This window comes from Epinephelus moara, chromosome 1 (assembly GCF_006386435.1).
Source record: "Epinephelus moara isolate mb chromosome 1, YSFRI_EMoa_1.0, whole genome shotgun sequence".
NCBI lineage: Eukaryota > Metazoa > Chordata > Actinopteri > Perciformes > Serranidae > Epinephelus > Epinephelus moara.
This window is the reverse complement of record NC_065506.1, coordinates 8,593,846-8,619,362: the sequence shown is the minus strand read 5'-3', so window position 1 is coordinate 8,619,362 and position 25,517 is coordinate 8,593,846. Positions and strand designations below refer to the sequence as shown.

General features: G+C 40.7%; 1 protein-coding gene across 3 annotated transcripts in view; it reads right to left on the bottom strand.

The window, feature by feature from the left end:
• The window catches only part of dpy19l3 (dpy-19 like C-mannosyltransferase 3), a 104,533-nt gene that overhangs the window by 8,151 nt on the left and 70,865 nt on the right, over positions 1-25,517 (bottom strand). For all 3 annotated transcript variants that reach the window (XM_050049999.1, XM_050049991.1, XM_050049983.1), the window contains exons 17-18: positions 20,220-20,352; positions 1,312-1,470 (exon numbers count right to left, since the gene is read on the bottom strand). In XM_050049999.1, the coding sequence (XP_049905956.1) occupies positions 1,312-1,470; positions 20,220-20,352 (292 nt within the window). The remainder of the gene's footprint in view (positions 1-1,311; positions 1,471-20,219; positions 20,353-25,517) is intronic.

The window sequence follows — 25,517 nt, the reverse complement described above, 5'->3', positions numbered from 1 at the left end:
CATGGTATGGTATGCTGTACATAATCATGGAAACTGTCAGTGTGTCATTCTGTCAGTCAGTCATTCTGTCTGTCCCACGTTTTTCTACTCACTGACGTGGTCAATCTATGTGAAACTGCACATAGGCATTGAGGATTGGCATAGGTAGAAGGTGACAAAGCTACCAGTGGGTATGGACTAGTTTTTTTTAAAGAATGCACCATACCAAGCAACTGGATCAACCACACCTCCTCACTGAGGTAAAAGTTCCTTGATCAGAGTTGTTCTGAAATTTTCCTACATCACTCCTCAGCTAGGACCTCTTGTTAGAAATTTTTAGGTTATGTCAGGAGCTCTCTGAGAGTATTCTCAGAATGTTTGTGAACACAGTCACAGGTTTTTAGAGCTTCAAAAGCCACACTTGGCAAGTTTTGGGGTTCTTTTGATGTTGTTTTTTGATATTGTTATTATTTTTATATTCATTCATGTAAATCACTAGGACTAGGACCACCTGTTGTTTGAAGAGAGAGACACAGCAAGAGAACACAGGAGAGAATTCTGATTCAGTTTCAACTCTTATATCTACCTCAGTAAGAGAGAAAACATGGGGCACATAGTTTAAAGATGAAAAGAACTATATATATATATATATATATATATATACATATATATATATATATTTTAGAAAGGGAGACAGACAGATTCAGAGAGAGATTGACACAGATTTGAAAGAGGGGAAAAAACAAAAAAGGAAAAGAAATTGAAACACAAAGACATAAAAGTTAGAAAGAAAAAAACAACAGTGAGAGAGAGAGAAAAGAACAAACAGATGTAAACGCAGCATTCCTTCAATAAAGCTGTCTACATGTCAGATGTGTTGTGTATGCTGTGTGACATTTACGCTGTCACAAACAGAGACACACACACCAGCTCTGTGTTTCATGTGTCTTACACCACACTGAGCCAGACAGCCAGACTGAAGCTTGTCTCGCCTCTGGTAATCCAAATAGCCAGCGTGCCGCATCCAACATCAAAATAAAAAGAGATGGGGGGAGGAGGAGGAGCAGGATGGGGGGGAAATGAAAGAGAGAGCGACAGCAAGAGAGTGAGAGACAGTGACGTGCAGATGAGAAGTGAGACTATTGATCTTAGTGGAGGCTGAGAGCTTTCACCCAGTCACAGAAGTTGGCAGTGGGGATGGCACATGCGGCCACACACACACACACACACACACACACACACACACACACACACACACACACACACACACACACACACACACACACACGCACACTCAATCACGATGAGTCACGTTAAACAAATGCCACCCACATGTCCGTTGGCCAGGTCGAGCAGGTCCCTCAGTCTGCAGCCTCGCCGGTGCCTCCGCTCGTAGCAGATGCTGTTTTCCAGCACCACATAGTCGGCCCCGATAGACCTCAGGATGTCATAGACGTCCTCCGGGGATTGACGAGCATACACCTGATACACCTGCAAAATACACACACACAGAATAGAAGTTGAAGAAGTTTATTTACGTGTGTGGCTTTTTGATTGCTTTTTCCCCCTAAAGATCATCTAGCTCTGTAATTTAACACCAATATTGTTGGAAGGAGAAAACTTCTCTCCTGGAACTCAATTACCAGACACGTTTATTTTCTGAATTACAGTTTTGATGAAAGTTGGTTTAGATTCAATTATAACATGTTTACTGAAAACAGAATCGGGGAAGAACAAAAACAAGAGTGTTGAAACATAACCAAGCTCAACTTTCTGAAATCTGTTATGGTTCATCTTTTTTTTGTAGCACAAGAAATAAAACTTTTGATCAATTTCACACAACAACAGATTTAAATATTCGACCCGTAACAACAGAATTGTTTATCAGGGACAAAACAACCCAGTACTGTTTAAATGGGTTTTGGTTTAAATGAGGGGTGGAAAATTGAAGTGACAAACCAACGTGAAAGTTTCTACATCATGTTCAGAAGACAGCTGTGACTGAAATCACTCTGTTTTTTCAACATGTTGCACTATATTTACCCTCACCGTTTTATTTGAATGTCTGAATTCTGAGTGTGAAATGTATGTGCTATATAGAGCCCTCAAAGACCGGACATAGCCTAAGTAATGTCTGGGGGCTGTAAACTACATTCTGCTAACAATCCCACAGTTATTATATACTTATGAAAATTAGGGTCATGTGACACATCACCTGCAAAATTTATGGGTGTCTGGATGTCAGTTCGCTAGGCCGGTTCTATGCAGGGGCAAGAGGGGGCAATGCCCCCTTAAACAAATGTCTTGCCCCCTCAAATCAAATCCGCCGAAAAAGGCACAAAACTGAAAAGTCTCACTCAGACTCATAAAGGCTATATTGACTGTGTTTATTAGCGTTATTTTAATTGTGCAATGAAAGTCATGGATAATACAAAGTGAAGACATATATGATATATTTGTTCATCCTTGTAAAGGAAAACAGCCTGGACACATCTGCAGCAGCTGGCCCCGCCCCTTTGGCCGCTACAAGCGCCTGCTGGAGCTGCTGCCAGGCAGCGCGATGCCAGCGACCTGAGCGACCGCTGGCGCTCATGACGCTTTTGGTGTGAATGCACAGTTACTGTCTGCAGTCGGCAGAGACCATCCCCCCAGTAAACACCCAATCACTGTTTAGTATGCAAATGAGCCAAGATGCATCTGCATCAGGTTTCTCAGTCTCAGTGAGGCAGAATGCAGCAGTAGGTGAAGCTCCATTAAACTCGTCGTAGCGTCTCGTGTCGTGAGATACTTAATATGTAGTTAACAACAAAGAGTGAGCCTGTCAGTGTGAACGTTTCTTCAATCACACAAGCACAGCGAGAGATGAGTGCCTGCTGCATGTCACATACTGAGGACATATGCCCTGTGTGTGCCAGACCCCTACATAAAGCCCCGCCCAGCCTCTAGTTCTGCACGCTGGTTTTTGATAATCACAGCGATTTTTACAAAGCTTTTATTAACTTTTCACTCCTGCAGCTTTCAGCAGCTCAAACAAGAGTGGAGTGAAGAGAAATCTGTTAAATTGCTAACAAAAAAAAACAGGAAAAAAAAAGAAAAAAAAACAAAACAAAACAAAAAAATATAAAATGTTCTGCTCTAGCCTATATCTGTTGTGTTTGTTAGTTCTGTTAGTTTGAGAATTTTTTTTTATAAGACTAGCTTTGGTAAATACTGGCTATAGTGAGGTTATTGTAATTATTAGGTTCAAATTTATTTCATATGTCTAGATGCCTAATGGCCATCCAATAAGATAAATGTTAAGATGTTGGTTGTGCCTGGATGAAGGATATTTTTATTTTATTTTTTCTTAATTTTTATTTTATTTTTTGTTTATTTTATTTTTCAGTTTTCCTCCCTGAGGGATTGCCACCTTATTGTGGTCAGGGGGTTTGTGTGCCTCAGTGACCCTAAGAGCTATACCAGCAGGAGCTTAGTCTTCAGGTGGGACACCCAAGTTGGACAGGTCTTAGGGTAGAGGCCTGACAAAGTGCAATCCATTTCTTTAGGTTGGGGGTTGGACACACAGCTAACAACAACCCAATTCCATGTAGAAAACATTGTTATCAACAACAAAACAAGCGGTGAGCACATTTGAAACCACGGTGACACCCTCTATAAGGCACTCACACAGCGTCCCCACATCCTGCGAGTGAGTGAGTGAGTGAGTGACCTTTATTTGTCAGCTCTACCTATGGCAAAAATGTGCTGGAGCATGATGCCCCCTTCACATTTATGATTGCCCCCTCATACGTGCCTGCCTAGAACCGGGCTTGTTCACGAGAGTAAACTACTGAGTGTCCATCAGATAGGAAGTGATGAATGAGTTCATTTTAAGAGTCAGAGTCGGATCTGGCTACTAACTGAGGGATGACTATCACTATTTTATTATTTACTTATATAAAAATCAAAACAATTATTTTTTTTAATATTTCTGTTAGGGGTGTGCCATATTATATTGTTCACAATAATACTAATATAATTTTTAATATGACATGAAAATTCATATTATGATACTTGAGATATTTCAACTTATTAACATGTTGATATCATACTGTTACCCACGGCAACAACAAGCATGATTGAAAGCAAAACTTTTACCAACTCTGAGGAGCAGCTTCACTAGTGTGGAATGAACTGTGGCGTCATTAGGCCTGGGTGTCCTGAATGTTTTATGAACAGCCCCGGCCTTCTCAGACTCGTTTAGCAAGTTACCGCTCAGAGGGAACTCATTCAGCGTCTCCTCTGGCAGCAGCACAGCGTCTCTCCCTCTCCTCTCATGCCATGGGCACACGAGAGTCGCTGTCGGCAAGTGATTTTGTCACAAACCTTTAGTAATGTAAACCCACGTGATGCTTGTGGCTCAACAAAAACAACATATATGTGAATGTGCAGTAGTTATGGTAGCATAACAGTCTGTCACAGGTTACAGCATGATGATTAGAGGAGAAATGGCACAGCATAAAGGTCCAGATGTCCCAGGGTACATTTTTTGTACTTGGGAACTGTGTAAATGTTTAATTTGTGGTATATTTTATTTTGTTGTACTATTAATATTGTGTACAGAATCTGAATCACATTCTGAGTTACTGTTGTTTTACAAACTAAAGAAATGAGAGATAATTTTTGTCACGTTTTTACTGAATATTTGAAGGCAAACTGTTGAAACAAACATGTTAAACTATATTATTTATTTTGCTGCACTTCTGTGTTTGTAAATTTGTGTATATCTAAATCTATATCTATATATTTTTTTTAGAATATTTGTTCAATAATGTCCAAAAAACTGTAGAAGGGTAAAAAATAAATGTGGATGAATGCTGCTGCCATCTATGTCTAAACGTGTTACCTGCACAGCTCACTGAGATGCTTTCATATTGTTCATTTTAACTTTGAAAGGATACACGTCTTTTCACAGCTAAGGCCAGCAATTTGTGCGAATTAATCGCATGTCAATTTGAAATGTCAACTCAAGGCCATCTATTCTCTGTAAGCCCACCCACACATCCTTCAGAAACTTTGGTATATAGCAGTGCAGGTTTTCTTTTTTTTGCAGCAGTTTCAATTTCTATGAATGTTGGGACGCCCACAGAAATAAGGCAACATATAAAATAATGACTATTCGCTATCAATAGATTTCCTCAGACATCAGTGTCGAAATTCTCTTCATACAGTCACACAGTAAAATGGATATTGATCTTGCAAAAACCGTGTCCTCTCTGACAAATAAAGTAAAGATTATAAAGACAACAAATGTAAAGAGAACATCTATAGCAGCAATTGCTTGCGATGGCAAGTAGCCAACAAAAAAAGGTTTAACATGCTTGGTTGTCAAGGTAACATATAACCTGTCATTTCCAAGTGCTTTAGATTAAAGTATGTTGTGGACATAAAACGTGTCAGAAGTCTAGTCTCTGTGAAAGATATACTGCAAAACCAGACCATGTAGGATAAGCAATAGCATTACGATAATTATTATTATCTTACTATATAATGACAAAAACTCTGTCTGTCTGTGGGTGTGTCTGTCCCATGTTTTTCTACTCACTGACGTGGTCAATCTATGTGAAACTGCACATAGGCATTGAGGATTAGCATAGGTAGAAGGTGACGAAGCTAATTTTCCAAAAAATTACACTATTATTAGTATATTCTTTTACAAAGTTGATGCATTCACCCCACGAGTTACTGCGCACGCGCGTTGATATATGTATCCACCTCAAATGGACATCAGCTGTAGCCGAGCAGCGGAGTTACACTGTGCACGCGTGTTAATATATGCATCCACCTCAAACAGACACCATCTCAGCTGCAGCCGATAAAGGTAGGCTTATTAATTACATTTACACTGATAAAACGTGCACATTGATGTCACATTGACAAGCTAACCAATTGCCATCTTGTGTAGGTGTATGTGCGCGTGGGAAGTTGCCCCATACCCCTCAACTTTGTGTGTCTGTGTGTTTGTGAGTGTAGCTAGGGGAGACTGGGGTCAGTTGTTAAGCGGGGTCAGTTCTTATGCCAACAGAGACGCACAGGGAAGAGCTCGCTCGACAGACACACCAGAACAGCCAGCTACACTATAATGAAAGGGAACCCTGAACCAACCTCAAACGGACATCAGCTGTAGCCAAGCAGCGGAGTTACACTGTGCATGCGCGTTAATTATCCACCTCACACAGACATCAGCTGCAGCCGATAAAGGTAGGCTTATCTTACTATATATAGACGAAAACTCTGTCTGTGGGTGTGTCTGTGTGTCTGTTCCACGTTTTTCTCCTCAGTGACTCGGTCAATCCATGTGAAATTTGGCACAGTGGTAGAGGGTCATGGGAGGATGCGAATGAAGCAATATCACATCAATTTGCCAGAGGGGGGCGCTATAGCAACCGACTGAAATTGCAAACTTTGAATGGGCATATCTCATGCCCCGTATGTCGTAGAGACATGAAACTTTGCACAGAGATGCCTCTCCTCATGAGGAACAAATTTGCCTCAAGAACCCATAACTTCCGGTTATATAGATTTTCCGCCATTTTGAATTTTTTGAAAAACACTTAAAATCGATCTCTTCCTAGGAAATTTGACCGATCTGCATGAAACTCGGTGAACATAATCTAGGGACCAATATCTAAAGTTCCCTGTTGGCAAAAGTTGGAAAACTTACTAAAACTGAGCTTCTATAAGGCAATGACTATATAACTATGTGCCTTTCAACGTGCTACCTCAACTACTACAGTTTTAGCCCACTAACTATCCCACTATTGGCAATGGTACTACTGTACTTTCAATAAAGCAATCGCACTATCAAATTTACAAAAACTGTCTGAATACATTGCTCTTCTTAATGGGTTCAGTTGACTATTTATTCTGCAATTCCCTATGACCTGTATCCCAAACATACACCATGTGAAACTGTACGTGGGCAACTGTGCACTTAATGGGTATGGACTAGTTACTATTATTATTGTTATTACCAGCAATGGAAGCATATTGGCTCACTGTCTTTCCTGAGAGATCTACTGAGCCCTGTTATTATAAGATGTCCACTAAAAACTGACACTTAAGCTGGGTGTTAAAGGTCATGCATCACATTCAAAGCTTCAGTGGAGGTTTTCCAATAAAGAAAGAAAAAAGAAAAAAAAAGACAGTGCAACACTCAAATGTTGATTTAGAATTCAAACATCAGTGTTATGATTGGAGCATTAAAGCACTGAAGCTTTGAACTCTTTGGTACAACACTACTACATATGATAAACACACCTGGACTCTGTTCAGTCCAGTCTTCAATGATGAAAACCAGTGCAATAAAGTTCAGCATTTACACTCATTACAATTACATGGCCCCATCCATAGGATATATGACCACACTGTAACTTTTGTACACCTCACTGCACATCTGGAATAACAAGTCTGTCTCCAGTGAGTAGAGTTGAGTGTGGATTTATTATAGTGAAAACAACGATGATTGGGTGATAATGCAAACACTCAATTTTCAGTGGAATGCATGTAATGGGAATATTTGTGTCGGCTGTCGTGTGAAAGGTTTGAATGCGAAAAATAAAAAATGACATTCTAAATATTTCTTACTGTCAGTAAAGCTCACGAAAACACCCAAACCAACTATAAACTGATCAAATATTGTGTGTGTATCAAAGTCTGGTATGTATATCCTCTGTGCCATAGAGCTCTATCGTTGTCCAAAAACTATTATGAAAATATCAGTGAGCGACATTGTTGCACGGGTCTACATGATCACACTGTAGTTTATTTTGAGTACATCCTACATACACCATCTTGCTGCTGTACATACTCACAAGAGTAACAAACGTATATTAATCCACCACTGAGAATAGTCCCCAGCAAGCGCATTATTTCATTATTTCTCATTTTAGTTCATGGGCCTGTTACGGCCGCTGGCCTGTGTGTTGTTTTTCTTTGTGTCCCCTTCCTTTTTTTTCTCCAGGTCCCGCCTCTCCCTCATTACAGGTGGATCAGCACACCTGAAGCCACTTGAAATGGGGGAACCATAAAAAGCGGAAGGACTGGCTGCGAGTTGGTTGTTCAGTGGACCGTGGCAGCAGAGCTGTGTGTGTGGCGTGTGTTGTCAGGTAGCCTAGAAGCATTTTCGCGTTAAACGACCGGTGAGTACTCCCTTGGTGTGGAAGGGAGGGTGTTTGGTAGTTGCTGCTTTGTTGGCCCGAATTCACGTTTTCTATTGCTTTTGTTTTATAGGTGGTCCGGCTACTCATTTGAATTTGAATTACACTATGTTCTTTGATTTTCTGGAGAAAACACGCTCTACCTTTTCTGTTTAGGAAACCCTGTACACAGTTTTCTTGGAAGGGTGTATTTGTGCTACTGTTTACATACTCTAAAAATAAACCTTTTTAAAGGCTGCTTCCCAATTCAGAATGTATGCCTGCTGGGTATATGAATTAATTCAGAAAGACCAAAAAAAAAAAAAAGAACTGTGTTCTTTGTCCACTAATGAATTACTTTGTGAAACATCATTAAGGTTCCTACAAATGTTTGAAAATGCATTTTACAGTTTTCCTTCTCAATGCCACACACAGACACACAGACACACACACACTTGGAGCCCAGAAGGTCTGCACCAGTGTTGTGGATCATTAATGAGCTCCACACTAAGCTCAGGCCTGGCCAGCGGCTCAGCTCGGCTGACTTCCCACTGGGAGGCAAAACATAAGCTCATCTACCCAAGAGATGACCCACACACTACTTCCTGCTCATTGTGAAAAAGACACACACCCACACACACACACACACACACACAAAAGAATGACAGGGAAGCTAATTTAGTTTTTCTATCAGTCCTGTGTGGTTGTGTTTACAGCTTGTTTTTGTGATCTGTTTTTTGATTTGGATGTCAAGTTTTGTATTGCAAATTCTTATAATCTGGCTAATATCAGATGCAAATTCACACAAACGAAAAAAAACAGTCATTTTGAAAACATATTTAATGCAATTTAAAAAAACAATTAAATGAGTAAAATCAACAGAATCAAATTGAAAGATTTCATTTACTCAGTTTGCTTTGAAAAGTGGTTTTCTCCATTAATGTAAACCCTTTGCAAAAACAATGTTCTTCTGCAGCATTTCTCCCGTACATTACTAAGATGCACTCAAGGGCGAGCGTCACCATTCATCTCTCCTTTACTGGAGTGCAGCATTTTCAAGCTCCATTTTCCCCACGTTACTATTCAGTCCGATTTAATGGATGCACATTGTGCATCTTCTGATCCCATATTCATTCACACAATCAGAGCAGGTCACTGGCCCCCATCTGCAGACAAGTCCCTTGTCTCTCACACAAGACACTGGCACAGAGCTGGGTGAGAAGGATGAATGAGGCAATGTGGTTTTAGTTGCAGTCACATAATAGTGATTTCTCTGCTATTACAGCAACAGCTCAAGTTCTGGGAAAAGACTTTGATTCCAGTAGCAAAACAAAAGCTAATGGTTGTATATTGCCACAATAAAATGGGGACCATGAAAAGACACATCAAATAATGTGTATCTATACTTTAACACTTTTATAGTTACCATGGCAGAAAGGCTAATTTGGTCTTCCTGAGTGTAACATTACATGATTTGGTTTGATATATAAACATTCTGAACAGCCTGACTTTCAGATTTTAGATTCACTGTCAAGACTTTAATGCAAATATAAATTAAAGACAATCAGAAAAATACATAAACCTGTCTGTTTTACTGAAGTGATAAATGAAAATGTTCTTGTGAATAGGGTTGGGGAAGAAAATCGATTCTCTAAAGTATTGCTTTTTAAAAAAAATTTTGTTTTTTTTTAAATGTCTGAATCAATATATTCTAAATGTGGAGGTGGATAGAAGTTGCCGCTTTACTGTTGTAATCTACAAGTAACGTGACATCATATCCCTTTCAAGAAAAATGAAGCCGAAGCAAGAAAGCAGAAAATAGCAGACAGTGTAAGGACAGAGACCTTCAGCTGCCCAGATAGCACCCAGACTTCAGCCAGTGCAGTGCAAACACCCCACTGGATAAGTAAACTTTCTGTTGCTGCTGTTACACAGATTTAGGCTTGTGCCGGTTTGAAAATTTTCCAACCGGTTTGATTTAAAGCCAAATGTCTAACCGAACCGATATATCGAATTATATACCTAATTTTACCACTGGGGGTCGCATTTGAGCTATTTTTCCCAATAAAAGCCCATTATAGGTGTAATGTGCTTCGAATCCACTAGGTGGCGGTAATGCTTTATTAACCGCCAATACACACAATGTTACACAAGAAGAAGAAGACATAGACGGACACCAAGGAACCTTCCTCCGACTCCGCTCTCTCAGTGGAGACACGGTTGTTGAGAGGGCCAAGCGAGAGGATGCTCCTGTAGTAGTCCCAGCCCCCCAAATAGTACCAGGAACTTCTTCAGTGGAAACGGGTTACTAGGGCAACAAACTGAATGACTGCTGACTCCCTCGCACTTTTCCCCGCCCCCAATGAAATTTGATCTCTCGCAGCAGCAGCAGCAGCAGACAGCGGAGCAGACCAGTTTATCCAGTTGACGTGAATTAAACTGGGTGGAGCTCTTAAACTGGACCGAACCGGTTAAACCGGAAATCGGCACAAGCCTACACAGATTAGACCCAGTCCAATGTGAACCCCGGCACTGGTGTTTGCACTGGCTGAATTTGAGTTGCTACAGCTGCTTCTTAGTCTGTCTCCAGAGCTTCCACTCTCCCTTTGGCGAAGTAGTCTCCTAGGGGTGGGAAGAGGCTGAGGGACTGCTGGGTGCACTAGCTAGCAAATTCTAGTCTCATTTGTGGTCTGACAAACAGAGAGAGAGCAGCGCTGTTCAAATCAATGCACTGCATGCAGCTTTTCAATTGAATAAGATTTAACCCATTTTAAATACTGAAAAAGAAAAAAAATAATAAATAGGTGGCTGTTAATGCTCATATTGAGGTAACCGCTACAAATAAATCAATGTATGAGAAATATTGCGAGACAGCTAAATGTAGCATTAACTTAAAAAACTCCTTTATATTCATTCTATTGTACATGTACATATAAGTAAGTAAGTAAAGTTTATTTAATATAACATCTTTCACAGAGTAAGGTCACAAAGTGCTTAACTGAATTAAAATAAGACCATAACAACAGTTAATTATTTATTAATTTATTTACCACTTTTCTTTGCAGTGTATGATGCTGCTGAAATGAAATCAGAGAGAATGATTGACCTCATGCACAATGTTTTTGAAATTATGTCTCTTGATACACAGTCTCTACAAATGTACAATTTAATTTTCTCCCACGGTCTAGTGTTAAAAAAGTAAACAAAAATGGCAATAAACATTAATATGGAATCATAATACTTGTGGAATCAAATTGCTTAAAAATTGCACTACATATGGAATCAGCACCCAAGTATTGTGACAATATCAACTAGGACTTATACTGTCAGCACCTAAGCTTCATATATCACAATTTCAAAAGAGTCCTTAGACAAAAAAGTAGTGGGTTCTGCTGTTAGAATTGCATTTTGCAGCACAAAGTGATACTTGGAGGCAGCATAGTTACAACAAAGTCAATTCAAGAACTGAGAATACAAGAAGATTTGCACTGAGCTAGGTTTGCTGTGGCAGCTGGTGTTACTGCGGTTGCATGGTGTTCGGGCATACACCAATTAAGACCAGCCCCTAAAGGATATTGCCATTACAACAATTAATGCACATTCAGCGCAACCTTGCAATTTTGTCCAATCGCACAACTTTACCACATGTTAGAGTATTAAAAATGAGGGAAATGTCATTTCATTGTAGAGTTGTGAGCAGCTCACTGATTCACTCTGCCCCTCTTTCTGTCCCTTTTGACACATAGATTGCACTATAGGACCGCTACTAAGTCCCTTCTGGATGCCTCCTTTGCATTTTTACCCAGAACCAAACAACAGCAGCATCATGCCACTCTGGTGTGTGATTTTAAATAGCATGCTGGCATCGCAAAAGCAAAAGAGGCGTGACAGGTGTGACATGGAACACAAAAGCATCACCCTCTGGACCTTGGGGTTTTACATTTTCTGCTGCTCGGCTTCATCTTTGTGTGGGCTGCTAACTGCTATCAGCTACTTTTTAAATCTGCCGCAACAGGTCACACACATAACACTTCGTCAAAATGTCACATCCATGCCACCCATGATTCCGTAATGCCAGCTGTCCATAAATGAAGCGCTGTTACAACCTCCGATGCTGCCTTAAAGGCGAGACAACTCTGCCCTCCCAGTGGCATAACAGCGCTAAAATTCCTGCCTTGTTGAGGTAGTGTAAAAGAGGCTTCTGTTTATCATGAGACTACTGCTATGGGAACAGAGCTCTGTGCCTGGGACAGTCACACACATACACACATACACACAGTGACGGGCCTAACTGTTAGCATCACACGGCTAACATTATCCCATGTTTATTGACAGGTTTACTGACAGAATCAAGCTGTTTCGGTGTCAGTGTGAGATTAACAGCCAATGACAGACATTGCTGTGGGGCTTTTGTCCAAGTAGCAAAATATGACAAGTAGCGGTAAGATCATGTTGTGTTGTGTTAGCTCGTGCTAACCGAGCAGAGAGAGCAGGAGGAGAGAAGCTCATAGAGACAGCCCTTTAGGGCTGTGACAAACAGCAGAGGCAGCTGATTGCTAGCAATTCTGTGGAAAACACTAAACGTTCATGATAAGCCTCACAACTATTCTTGCAATTTTCACTTGCTCCCACAATTTTATTGCAAAAAAACCCACCACAACATGCATCACATGTTGGGGCAGCAGTAGCTCAATCCATGGGACTTGGTTGGGAAACAGAGAGTCGCCAGCTCAAGTCCTCGTTGAGACCAAACTTTGAGTGTGGACTGGTAGCTAGAGAGGAGCCAGCTCACCGAAGCACCCCCGAGCCAGGAACTGAACCGCCAAACGCCCAGGGCGCATGTCCATAGGCAGCCCCCTCGCTCTGATATCTCTCCATTTAATGCATGTATAGGTCCTGTTTGTACATGTGTGTGTATTTCAGGTCTGTGTATGTGACAACAAAGTAAAGAAAAATTTGATTTCCCCTTGGGGATTAATTAACAATATCTTCTTCTTCTTGTAATTTTTAAGAAAAGCTGCTATGAAATCAGGCATTTGAGGCCATAACAATCCCAAAATCAGCCTGTGAAATCTTCTATCCCACATTCATCAAATATATAAAAACTATACTTAGTCGGACAACGGACGCTACTGTTTTAAACTCAAAGTGTTCAGCACTGTGCAGCAGTAGCAGCAGAGTCACAGCACAGAGCTCTGCCAGAAGCAAGCTGGGACCTTGTGCACAAAGCAATATTCAGGGAACTGCGTAACCAGGGTGAGTGCAAGCCGAATGTTGCAAAGACCAAGAAGATGATGTGGGAAGAAGCATTCATCCTCGAGTGGAGAGCACATCACGTGAGAGAAGAGGAAGATTAAGAGGTTGAGGAAGCTGCTGCCCAAAAACTGTAACAAGTTTATTAAAAAGAAAAGCAGGCACTGCCACACCAACTGTTCCTAATTGTTCAAAGTGAGGGGAAGATCTAAAGATCAACATTAAAAGATCAAAGTAAGCACTCTACATTGAGCCCCCTGTGGAACGTCATCAACAAGTAACTTTTCTTATAAAACTCACTGACACAAGTGGTGTTGTAGGTTCATTAACTGGTTGAAAAAAATTCCTCACCATGGCATCCCTACTCTCACATTTAGGTGGAGACGGACTACATCAGCTTGAGCTGAAAATATTTCACCTTGAGTTAAAAGTTGTGGTTTTCCCGAAGTTTCACTGACACCATGAATATGGAGACAGGAGCAGAAAGGAGAGGGTCTGGAGGAAAATAAGTGGAAATCATGGCAACCCTGGCAGTCAGAGCTGTCACACATCAGTCATCAGTAGAGAGACTTGTCCATTGAATGCTTGAGGACACAAGATTGCAGCCAAAAGATAGAAACACCACTCTGGTGGTCAAAATGAGCCAAAAAATTATTCCATATCACGCTCTCCTCTTATTCCACCATGGTCACATAGCCAAATGAATGAATACTGAGAGCCAGTTTTCAGCTCTATAATACAAAGTGTCACATTTCCTACCACTGAATATCATGTCATTACATTATTTTCCTGACCCTGAAACTCAGTGTGTCTGTCTACATGGTGAGAGGAGAGGTGCACACAGGTTGACGCCCTTTAAATTGGCATCAAAAATTATTGTTTAATGTGGTTTAGATCAATGATGTGACTGGTTGAGAGTGTATTTTTTTACCACCACACCCACTCATCTGTTTTCACCTTCACCCTGCCCTTTTGCACCTTGAGCTGCTGCACACATGAACATGGAATGAATCCACTTTTCATTATGTCTGATGTGATTTGTAGCGTTTGTATTATGGTTTTATAGTGAGGTTAAACGTTGTTTTGTATTTTTGTATTTATGTGTATTTATGTAAAACAGCTGACATCTTAGGATGCAGGACAAATTTAAGATTTTGTCTAATATATCAAAATTAAATCAAAATCAAAACAAATGAAGCAAAATATCAGGTGCTCTCTGTAGATGACCATTCAGTCTGTACACCTAACACCTACTGCTTTGTGTATTTTTACTGTGCTTATACGATTAAAACAGGGCCCTCAAAGTCACAGTGAAAGGGAAGTTAGAGTGTCTTCAGCTTCAGAGAGGGATTTAAATAAAATCCTTAACATGTGATTCAGAGTTCCTACAGCTGAAAGCAAGTTAGATTTAAGACTTTTTATTGCTACTGTGCATGAAATTCAAGACCAATTTTACAATAACCAACCAACAACCAAAATAAGAGAAAAAAAACATGAACCAACATTAATTATTTAGTGTTAGGAACAATTTTGCCCAAAGGTTTGTTCTAACATAAAACATCACTTTTTGTCTCATGGTGGAGATGAGGGTAGAACAGAACTGGGAAATACCTGCCGTTTGTTGGCAAGTTTTTTTTTTGGCGATTTGTGGTTTTTCACTCCGCAGGTGGGATTCCCCTCCCTAGATTCCTATCATGCTGAGATTAATATTTTTTTGCATTAAATACACAGAGCCTCATATGCATTGCCTTGTACTGGTTTTGGCAATGCAACGACGTGTTTTCATAGAATTCGTTCAAGACAGTTTTCGTTTAATTTGCAATTTTTCCCATGTTGTCCCGGGTACAGTGAAAGCTAACTGGCATACACTGGATCCTCTGCTGAGGAATGCTGGCCAGAAACAAATTATGAGTGTTGTTGGCTTTGCTATCTTGATCTGCATAACATTAATGCAAGAGGCATTCAGTACTGTTTTTTAAAAATAGATGTTACCAATTATTTTGAGATTTTGCCTGCTGAAGCCCAAACCTACACCTTATATGATATCATTTTGCTTACTACCTTCACTAGCTTACAGACAATTGTGAAAAACATATTACACATACACATAACAAGAGATAAATGAACAACTGAGAGATTAGAACCTGGAAAATGTATTGCCTTGCCTGTAAATGCCTTAAAGGACATAACTTTCACCAATTTAATCACAGATGATCTTCCTGAGGTAAAGTTGAGAAAGTGATCATACAGCTGTAATAATAGTCAGTTCGTGATTAAATGTCACGGCATCATCTATCATCAGCTGATCAGATAATCAGAAGATTACCACTTTTGAAACAGGTTGGCCACATCTCAACTGTCAAAATAAAATCCTCCCAAATATCATTTTCCTATTTAATATGACCCAGGGCTTGACGCTAACTTTTTTCCCAAGGAGCACATGTGCTCCTAAGTTGAAAAAGTAAGGAGCGCACAAAGAACTTTAGGGACACAATGTAAATTGATCAAATAATGTGTTTTCCGTAATAAACGTGATGCAGATAGACATTTACAAGCTAAATTATTTAATGAATTTATATTCAAAATGTACAGAAAGGTAAAATCATCAAGTTTTGAAAAAGTATTGCAATTTCATTTTGTCTTTAATGTTATTATCTTATATATATTATCTTTGCAATATGATTACCTTACATAATGTTATTACTATCCTAAAACATTCTCCAGGTCCTCTGAAACTCTGCAGGACTTATTTCCACCCTGCCCAGCAGCGGTACCGTGGCGAAGGGTCAGAGGCAGTCCTGGCTAGTTTTACGCCCTGGGCGAACCATCCCATCCCCAACTTATTGACTTATTCATACTTCAAAAACAGCATCAATAAGTGATTAACATAGGGGGGATCAAAATAAAATAAATAAATAAAATAAAAATCAACCAGCCACCCTCCTCCCCTGACAAGTAAAGAACAGTCCCTAAAGTGCGGTGAGGTTTGTGGGCCGTTACCTGCCACAAAGAGAGAAATGTGAACGGCTCGTTCCTCCTCTGACACGCCACATACCTGTGTGTCGCCATGGCTCGGTTGTCCAGGTACTACTGGGCACTCATGACACCAACGAAAGAGGAAATTAGTAGACAGTACATCAAGTGGGCCACTTCAAAAAATGACTGAACCCAAATGAAAGGAGGCTGGAGCACTCGATAAAATTGCAGAGCTTTTAATAAGGTGCAAACAGACTGACGTTTCGACGCTACTGCGTCTTCTTCAGAGTCAAAACGGTTTTGACTCTGAAGAAGTTGAAGTGGCCCACCTGATGTACTGTCTACTATTTTGTCCTGTGCTGTGAGCACCGATCCAGTTTTATTTTTGGCTGAAGCGCAAGAGTGCCTTTCTTTGAAAGAGGAAATTACTGGACCTGGAGTTGGACTTCTCTGTCGCCAGTAAGCCGTTATCTTGCGCCGCAGAGCACTATGAGCCTCTGCCGTATTCCTGTCTGTGACCCCCGTTCAACCCACAACCGCCAGGATTCGCCTTTCCTTTCTGCTGCTGGTTGAAACGTGATAATAGGGGCGCCCCAGCACCCACTCCACTAACTTGACATGGAAATGAGCGGTAGTCTAGAAAACTGGCGAGTTTTGTAGGGTTTTTTTGGGGTTTTTTGGAGGGTGCTCGTGCGCCCTCACATAGATTGCGCCCTGGGCGGTCGCCCACATTGCCCATAGCAAAAACCGTCCCTGCGAACGGTCCCTAACTGCGGGGAGAACAGAGCAGGCTTCCCCATTGGTCCGCCACTTTCCCCGGTCCGTCTCCTCCACACTTTGGGCTCTTGTTTCCCGGCGCAGCGCAGGGTGGCGAACCCCGCGCAGAGCTAGTTTCGAGCAGCGCAACCCGAGGTGCGCTCAGTTTGGTAGTTTGGCAGACCGAGGTGCACTGAGATGGGTGTGGCAGCGCAGCAGGGGGAGGTGNGGATCAAAGGGGACTGGCACCGTTTGGCACACGTAATGGAAACCCAACCTGATTTGATTAACACAGTTGCAAACTAGTGAGTTCACATCCCTCTCAGCCAACCACAAACAGCCACAGCATCAGATAGGGAGTATATATTCAGCATCTGTCATCTTAGAAAAGCCAAAAGAAAAGAAACAGAGTCAGACTGTGAGAGAGAAAGAGAGAAAGAGAGAGCGCAAGCGCGCACGAGAGAAACGCAACATTGATTTACAATTGTGGTGACCTCCTCCCAGGCTACCTTTGCATCATCAGCCCGTGGAGGTCTGCTCGCAGTTCCATACATTCGGACACTGCAAGCTTTTGGACCAAAACTTCAGTTTCCTCCTGGGAGAAGTTTGGCCGTCTGACGCTGCTGCTCTCTTCTGCCATGGCGAATTGAGTAAACTCTCATTACGCCTTCGCGCGGTGCATTTAAGGGCGAGGAGAGGGGCTCATTTGATTGGTGTGATGTGAATGGGCTGTCTAAAACCCACTCCACGCCTTCTCTCCTCCCTCTCTCCAACTTGCGCCGGTAGGAGGGACGGAGGTGGGATAGAGGAGTAGCTGCGCCAGGGCGCACGGTGTGCCAAACTTACAAAATCCGCCTGGCCACACCCAGTTGGCGAAGCGCAGGTGCGCTGCGCCTCCGCTGCGCCCGGTCTGCGAAACTAGAGCCCTTTGACTGCCACTGCCGACAGTGGGACTTATATTCATTGTGCCGACAGTGGCTTGGAAAACCGCCCAAAACCATGTCACACGGGGAAGAGGGAAGAGGGAAGGTGGCTGAAGTTCCTCCAACATTTGCGGTTAGATTATCATATTTTTTTTATTGACAAAAATATAGGCTGCTTCGGCTGATTTTTTTTATGCGCACATGTGCCCCTAAATATTTTTTACAGTTCGCACACACCTATTTTTAGTCGCAAATGCGAGTGAAATGCTCGCACTGTTGAGCCCTGTGACCCCAGTTTATAATTAGCACAGTGGTCCAATAAACTAAACAAAGACAATTTATTTTTATAGACAATTTATTTCTATACTTTCTCTCCACCAACCTGCAGCAGATCAGATAATGGACAAAAGTAACCATTTACCCCTACACAACATAAAGGTTGTATCTATTACTGAAAAACTACCATTTTATTGACACCTAAATTAAAACCATGCTCCTCTTTCAAAACCAAAGAATCAATACCACTCATACAGCTTGGTGGCAGGCCAACATACACCTCAGTATACGATTTTCTCTCTCATTCCTCAGGTTCAAAACAACTCAGATTCTATCACCATTTCTCTGGAACCGACATGGCATCACATAACTGCAGCATGTCTTTAAGGATGACTGCTTCATGACCTTCAACTGATTACAGGAACACTACAATAAAACCTTTCCAATCTAGAAAATTGCCTTCTCAAATGTACAGACTCCTGTGCTTGATGCATTCCTCCATTGTAACATTGACCTCCAACTGAATTAGAACCAGCCTTCCTTGGCAAACTACATGTAAAACATATGTTATGTCATATTATAAATTATTTAGTATAAGTCATTTCCATATTTATATATGCGTATTAAATTAAACACAGCATTCAAGAACTTGCAAGAAAAACAACAACATATGAATAGGAATGTTAATTGGCCAACATTGGGAAACAAGTCCAATTTGAAATTCATTTATTGAACAACCAGGCCTAAAGGTTAACATTTGAAAAATTAGCAAACTTTCTGTTGCTGCCATTATATAGCTTAGACCCAACACTGAAGAACTGCCCCCCAGCCGCTCTCCTCCTGGTAAGTTAGAAGTCTGCCCAGTTAGCACAAGGTAACACAGCAGTAGCGACTCACATCCAACACCAAGCTGTTAAATGGTCCCAGGAAACTCACACCAACACCATACCTGTTCAGCTCTGTCGTTAAACCCCTTAATACATGTTAGGTAACGTAAGCTGTGTAATGCTAAGAGGGTGAGAGCAACAGCAGAGCAACGAGGCACTAAGCAAAGCAATACACTGCATGCAGCTCTATACTGAAACACACTTTTACCTAATTTAAATAGTAAAAAAAAATAGAACTATGTTCAAATGTGAGAAGTTGGGCAGTGATTACTCTATAAGGTGAGCCAATACTGAAGTCCACATCTCATGCCCATCCCTAATAAAATCCTACATAATTTCATATCAAGAAATACAAACTACGGCTTAATGTATACACAGAATCAGATAAATGCATGTTATGCCCAAATAAGTGTGTAGTGTAGCGGTAGTTGATGAGGTGCGTGGACTACTGGGTAGATGGGCAGGTCACCAAAGAGTAGGTGGGTATACTCTCCTACGTATATGTTCCAATGGCTTTTTGGCTTAAAGGTGGGTAATGTAAATAGCCACAAAAAGAGGTGGGTATAACCCACATACCTGCATATACCCTCCACTACACCTCTGTCTATATATCCTCCAACAACTCAGTCTAAAATGCTAATTTACACACTCCTTCAGTTATATTCTTGGCTGCACAACTCCACCATTACATATGTGCACTTACCCTCTACAATAATGCACCCTCTGCAATTATACACACTCACCACACCACAGTTACCACCACACATTAAATTTTTACTACTAAAGTTTCTACTATTAACTTTAAGCTAATACTTTCTTCAATTGGCATTAAATCAACGTTTCACTTGTGAAGCTTACACTGTAATTACCATCTATTCACTTTGGAGCTGAAATTTTCCATTTATTGCGTTTGTGTTATCTTGCAGCCCCTGTGGTAGTTTCCACACTCCTGTGTGGGTATGTGTTTGACAGTATGGTGCACCCTACAGTACCTGTTTGGTCCTCTCCCGCAGCTCTTTATCTTCATAATGGGGATGGTTGGTGAGAACTCTGCCTGTGCACAGCTTGATGCCAGCCAGTAGCTGCATGCTGCCTGCAAATACAGCCCGCTTAGGGGTCTTTGTGCTGTGGACAAACAGAAAAAAGGGAGAGAGAGGGACACATCATTCACTGTTGTGAATATATAGATAGTATAAACAATAACAAGTCTTTTGATGAACCACAGCATGTTGAGGTTTGGCATGAATGAGGTTAAAACAAGTGAAGAGAGAAAAGGAAAAAGAAAAAATCAACCGCAAAAAGATGTTGTGCGGTTTAAAGGAGATGAAAAAGTTTGGAGGGTATTCACAGGTGCATCCAGTCATCAGAAAAGTTTGATTGAATTTTGCTTTAGTTTATTTTCTAGCTTTGTTATTCAGTCCACATTCTTTTGCTTTCTGCATTTGCAGCAATAATTGGGACATATTGATGGCATTTAAAAGTTTCTTTCAGAGATGTGGCTTCAAGGACAGCGGCTATCTACATCAGGACCAAATACAAAAACATTCTTTGTACAGACAAATTAAATCACAAAGTGATGACAAAAGCTGTGCAGTTAATGTAGAACAGAACAGATTGCAGGCACAAGGACAAACCATGGGAGGCTTTGGCGTGTTAACAAGTTTTACGACAACTTGGCGTGTATGTGTGTGAAAGTTAATCAGTGTGTGTTAACCAAACTTGACCTTACCTGGCCTCTATTATGACAACACACACGCACACACCTACACACACACACACACACACATCTTACTTGTACTGTTAACCTGGAGGTCAACTTTAATCTAAACTCATATCTACACAGAAAACAGAGCTACAATTGACAAAGCTTTTTTTTTTTTTTTAAATCAAGCAGCTGATTAGACAAATCAATCCAGTGTGGCTTTACAGGATTTACCTTACCTGTCTGTGAAAGCGACAGAGCCTACCTTATCCTACAGCTATGCTAGCTGTTCTGTGAGGCTATACTTTGCAACCCAATTGCCACAATAAATGTTGCCGTTTATGCAAACCAAAGGTACGCTGAAGGAACAGTTCATCCCAAAATCAAATGTGAATATTTTTGCTCTTACCTGTGGTGCTATTTATCAATCTAGATTGTTTTGGTGTGAGTTGCCCAGTGTTAGAGATTTTGGCCTTGGAGATGTCTGCTTTCTCTCCAATGTAACAGAACTAGATGGCACTCTGCTTGTGGTGCTCAAAGTGCCAAAAAATATACAATTGAAAAACTTTCATGTAGGAACCATTTTCTTCCTTGCCAACTGAATCACTGCATGGAGTGAAGCGTGCACCTAAGTTCAATACTGCAAGCTCACCTGAGCTAGCTAATGTTGCCACTCAGCCGAGAGGGATGCCATTAATGTTCATTTGGCGCTAGCACGAGCACAGGCCTCTCTCAGCCTTTTTTTGTCCAATCAGAAAAGTGATATGGCGTTGCAGTGTATGTGTATCATTAGATCTAAGGGTGCTTCAATTAATCAACCAGCAATCATTATCAGCCAATATTCGTTTTAACAAAGTTTGATGGGTGGCCGCTTTAAAGGCCAATCAGAAGAGCTGACCAGATGACAAAAAAAATGTGAGACAATTTTTCTGCCTCTAAATGGCATACCCTGACATTCTTACCCTAACCCTAACCAATCTCACTCATCTTGCAGAAACTTTATCAAGCAAACCAGCGAAGGTACCTAGTACTAGCCAATCAGTAGATCATGCATTTGCTATTCTAGGAAACATAAATTCGCTCTCTGGTCTGGCAGCTCAGGCTGCTAAGGTTTATGGTAGCCTAAGGCCTCGTCCACACATACATGTGCATGCCTAGTGTACATGAATAGTGGTGTTGTATGGGGTTTTGGGACATGTTAGTATGGGGAGAGAATATTTCTAAAACACTCCTAAAACACTCCTGTGTATGGTGATTGTTTTCATTTTAAAATGCTATTTTAAAAGTGTCAGTGTGTTTTATCTCTAAGAGAGAGAGTGGAAAATGTTGGACTTGTTGCCTGCCAATAAATAAATGATACTTTTCCACCTTTTAATTTCAATACTTTATATAAAATGTTAAGAATATAAAAAAACAACAACTATTGCTTCACATCCATCATCACTGCCAGCAATTCGTCGTACAGAAATTATTTGAATCTTTTTTACACATGTAAAAACTCAAATTTACAGGCCATTGGGAAGTGGAGCTTCAAACCCCAATCATAAGCTAAGCCTATACATGCACACAGGAACATCATTATAGATATAAATGCCCTGGTTACAGGCTGGTTTCACAGAAATGCTATGCATAGGTTGCTGTACATATCGTATTCTCTCTCTCTCTCTCTCTCTCTCTCTCTCTCTCTCCGTATGTGTGTGTGTCACAATAATGACTAGCCACAAGCCTTATATGACAAATAAAGACATTTGCTTGAGTGGATGTGCACATATGCACTCCGCACTCTCAGGCGGATGTGTGGGTTGATGTCTTGGCCTCCTGACCTGTAGCAGAAGTGGATTATTTCCATTTCTGCCTGTCTTCTTTCTTTGAATGTGTGAATTTAATCGTTCACTGCATCCCAGAGAGTAGCTTCCATTCCCTTGAAGTTTATTTACATTTAAGTTCACATTTATATTCTTATATGATAATGCCACAAGGCACTGGTCTGCACCCGACTGACATTAGAAAAATGAAATTATGACATTAATTGAGTATTGAGTGTACAGGGCCTGAGGAGACTCACTATGGTGCTTTAGCACTGATACTGGCTTGTTTGTATTTTCTCTTTGAGTATGGGTCAGTGCTTTCAGGTTCATGCACTTGCATTTTTAAGTGTTAATTAGCACCTGCTGCTTGACTTCAGAGGGCACCATTAAGACGGAGAAACAAAATGAAAAAAGAAGAAAAAGATACAGGGAGTGGGCAGCACATCCCATATATTACTTTTATAATACGATGCAACACCTCAAACCACTCGCCAGAATAAATGTTGGCATTGTTCATTTCTGCAAACCATGGATATGTAACATTTGTGTATTATTATGTTGTGGATATGTTTGAAGTTTGGGTTTCCTCACGTTTCAGTAATGTTGTGACTGTAGTTATATTTAGGCACAAAAACCACCTGGTTATGATTAGGAAAAGATTACATTTTAGCTTATAATACCTGGTTTTGATGGCACAATCACAGCTACATATGCATACGTCTCCCTAAAAAACACCCAAAATTAACCTGTTTTGTTGTCAGCTTATGTACACGCAATCAGACCTACGTCACATTAGAAATGGTGATATGATACATATGAAATGTACAAATGTAATGCATCAGCGGTTTGTAGAAACATACAATGCCCACATTTTCTTCTTGTGACTGGGCTGAACAGCAGTAGCCATATTGGATGTCTTAAACTTGTGAGAAACAACAGACTGTTTCACAACAGATATTGTAAGATGTGCCACGAAAGTGTGACAAACTGTTTTAATCAATATTTCTACATCAACAAAATATCTACATGTTATGTGATAGCTGTCACAGAGAATCATTACTCTACTCTGCATTCGCCTTTAGCTCTGCAGTATTTCAGCTTCTTAACAGTTTTAGTTTTATGACATATTACTTTATTTTTAGGGTACATTCTCACTGCTTTCATCATGCTTGTTTCCAGCCACAGCAGGCTGCTATGTCTAGTTAATAAGTTTGGATAAGCCCAATACACACTTCCTGTCCACCAAAATAGCACATAGAAAGAGTTAGCAACTAGCTGGTAGCAGTGGAGCATTTAGCCGATGAAGCATTTAGCCCTCTGGGGTTGATGGAGACCAAAACAGAGCTAAAGGAAGAGTAAACATTGGACTTGAAGGTTGCCTAAAACACAGTTCCAAATAATGTTAAAATTTCTGTGTCTGCTGTATGTGTGAATAGGCAACTATTAGTTAACACACTTTATAAAGGTTATATGTCAATGTTGTGGTTGCAGCTTGTTGCACTGCCCCCCAGTGGCCAAATAATTCAAAAGTTAATGCTGGTTTAATGATGGCACGGTTACATTTGAGTGTCCCAGTAAACTATGTCAGAGAGCTAGCATGCACGGCACCAGGAGCCTGGAAATAAAAGGAATGAAGTCATAATAAATGTTATTAATTACACCTATGGTTTGCGGCCTTCATAAGTCAAAAGGTCTGCTGTGAAAAAAAAGGAAAAATAAGAAAAACGATATTGCAGTAAAGTGACAACTACATGATGCGTAATGCCCAATAAAATGAACATGTTGACATGACTTTTATAAAGATTCATATACTGTTATGATGACGAATGTCCTTGTCAAACAAAGTCAAATTTTCAAATGTAGAGGTGAATGTATGTGAAAATAATTTACTGGGCTAGTTTGTCATTTCAGAACTACAAACTGTAATGTCTCATTTCCACTGCATACTTCGCCTCAACTCAATTCACTTTTGGTACCAGGCCCTTTGTTCTATTTCATTTTCCACTGCTGAGTACCCACTCAGTGTGGGCGAGATTCTCAGCTGATGACCATAGTGGCACACTTCAATGGCACTCGATGAAACCTTTCATTAAGAACCAGACAGAGGAACATCTGCACTTTCAGTCGTGTGGTGTAGTGTACAGTGTAGTACACATTGTACTTTTACGGGCTGCTGTTCTGGGTTGAGTGAATACAAAATTGCAGGCGCCATTTATGGTAGCTTGGCTATTTAAAAATGGCGGGTGTGAAGGGTGTGCCGTGTCATACTATGGATTATTCTCTCTGACCAATCAGTAGTCTGCAGTCTTTTAACTCGAGTTACAAGTACCAGGTACTATCCACAAACTTTGCTGATGGAAAACCAAAAAAGAATGAGCTGGGTTGAGAGAACTGTGCTGTATCATGCACTCAAAATATAGCATAAGTGTACCACTAAAACATTTTTTTTTTTTTTTTCTTGTGGCTTATCATCATTAGCGTATACATCACTAGCTATTTCAGTGAACAGCTGTGGTGGTGGGCTTGTGTCTACACTGAACACAATCTGCAGAGATGATGCTTATGAAGGCTAACTCTCTAACTCACTCGTGAGTTCTTGCATTTTAGTCTTCTCGAGCTATTCCAAATACTGTATGTATCAGCTTTTATCAGCCTTTTTGTGATATAAAGGCCAGCCTCCTCCTTTCCTTCCTCTTACTGCCAGCAGCAGCCCCAGTTGCTCTTTTAGCATGTAGCTATTAATATTAGCCGCAGAGTAACATTAGCTCTGATCCAGGATT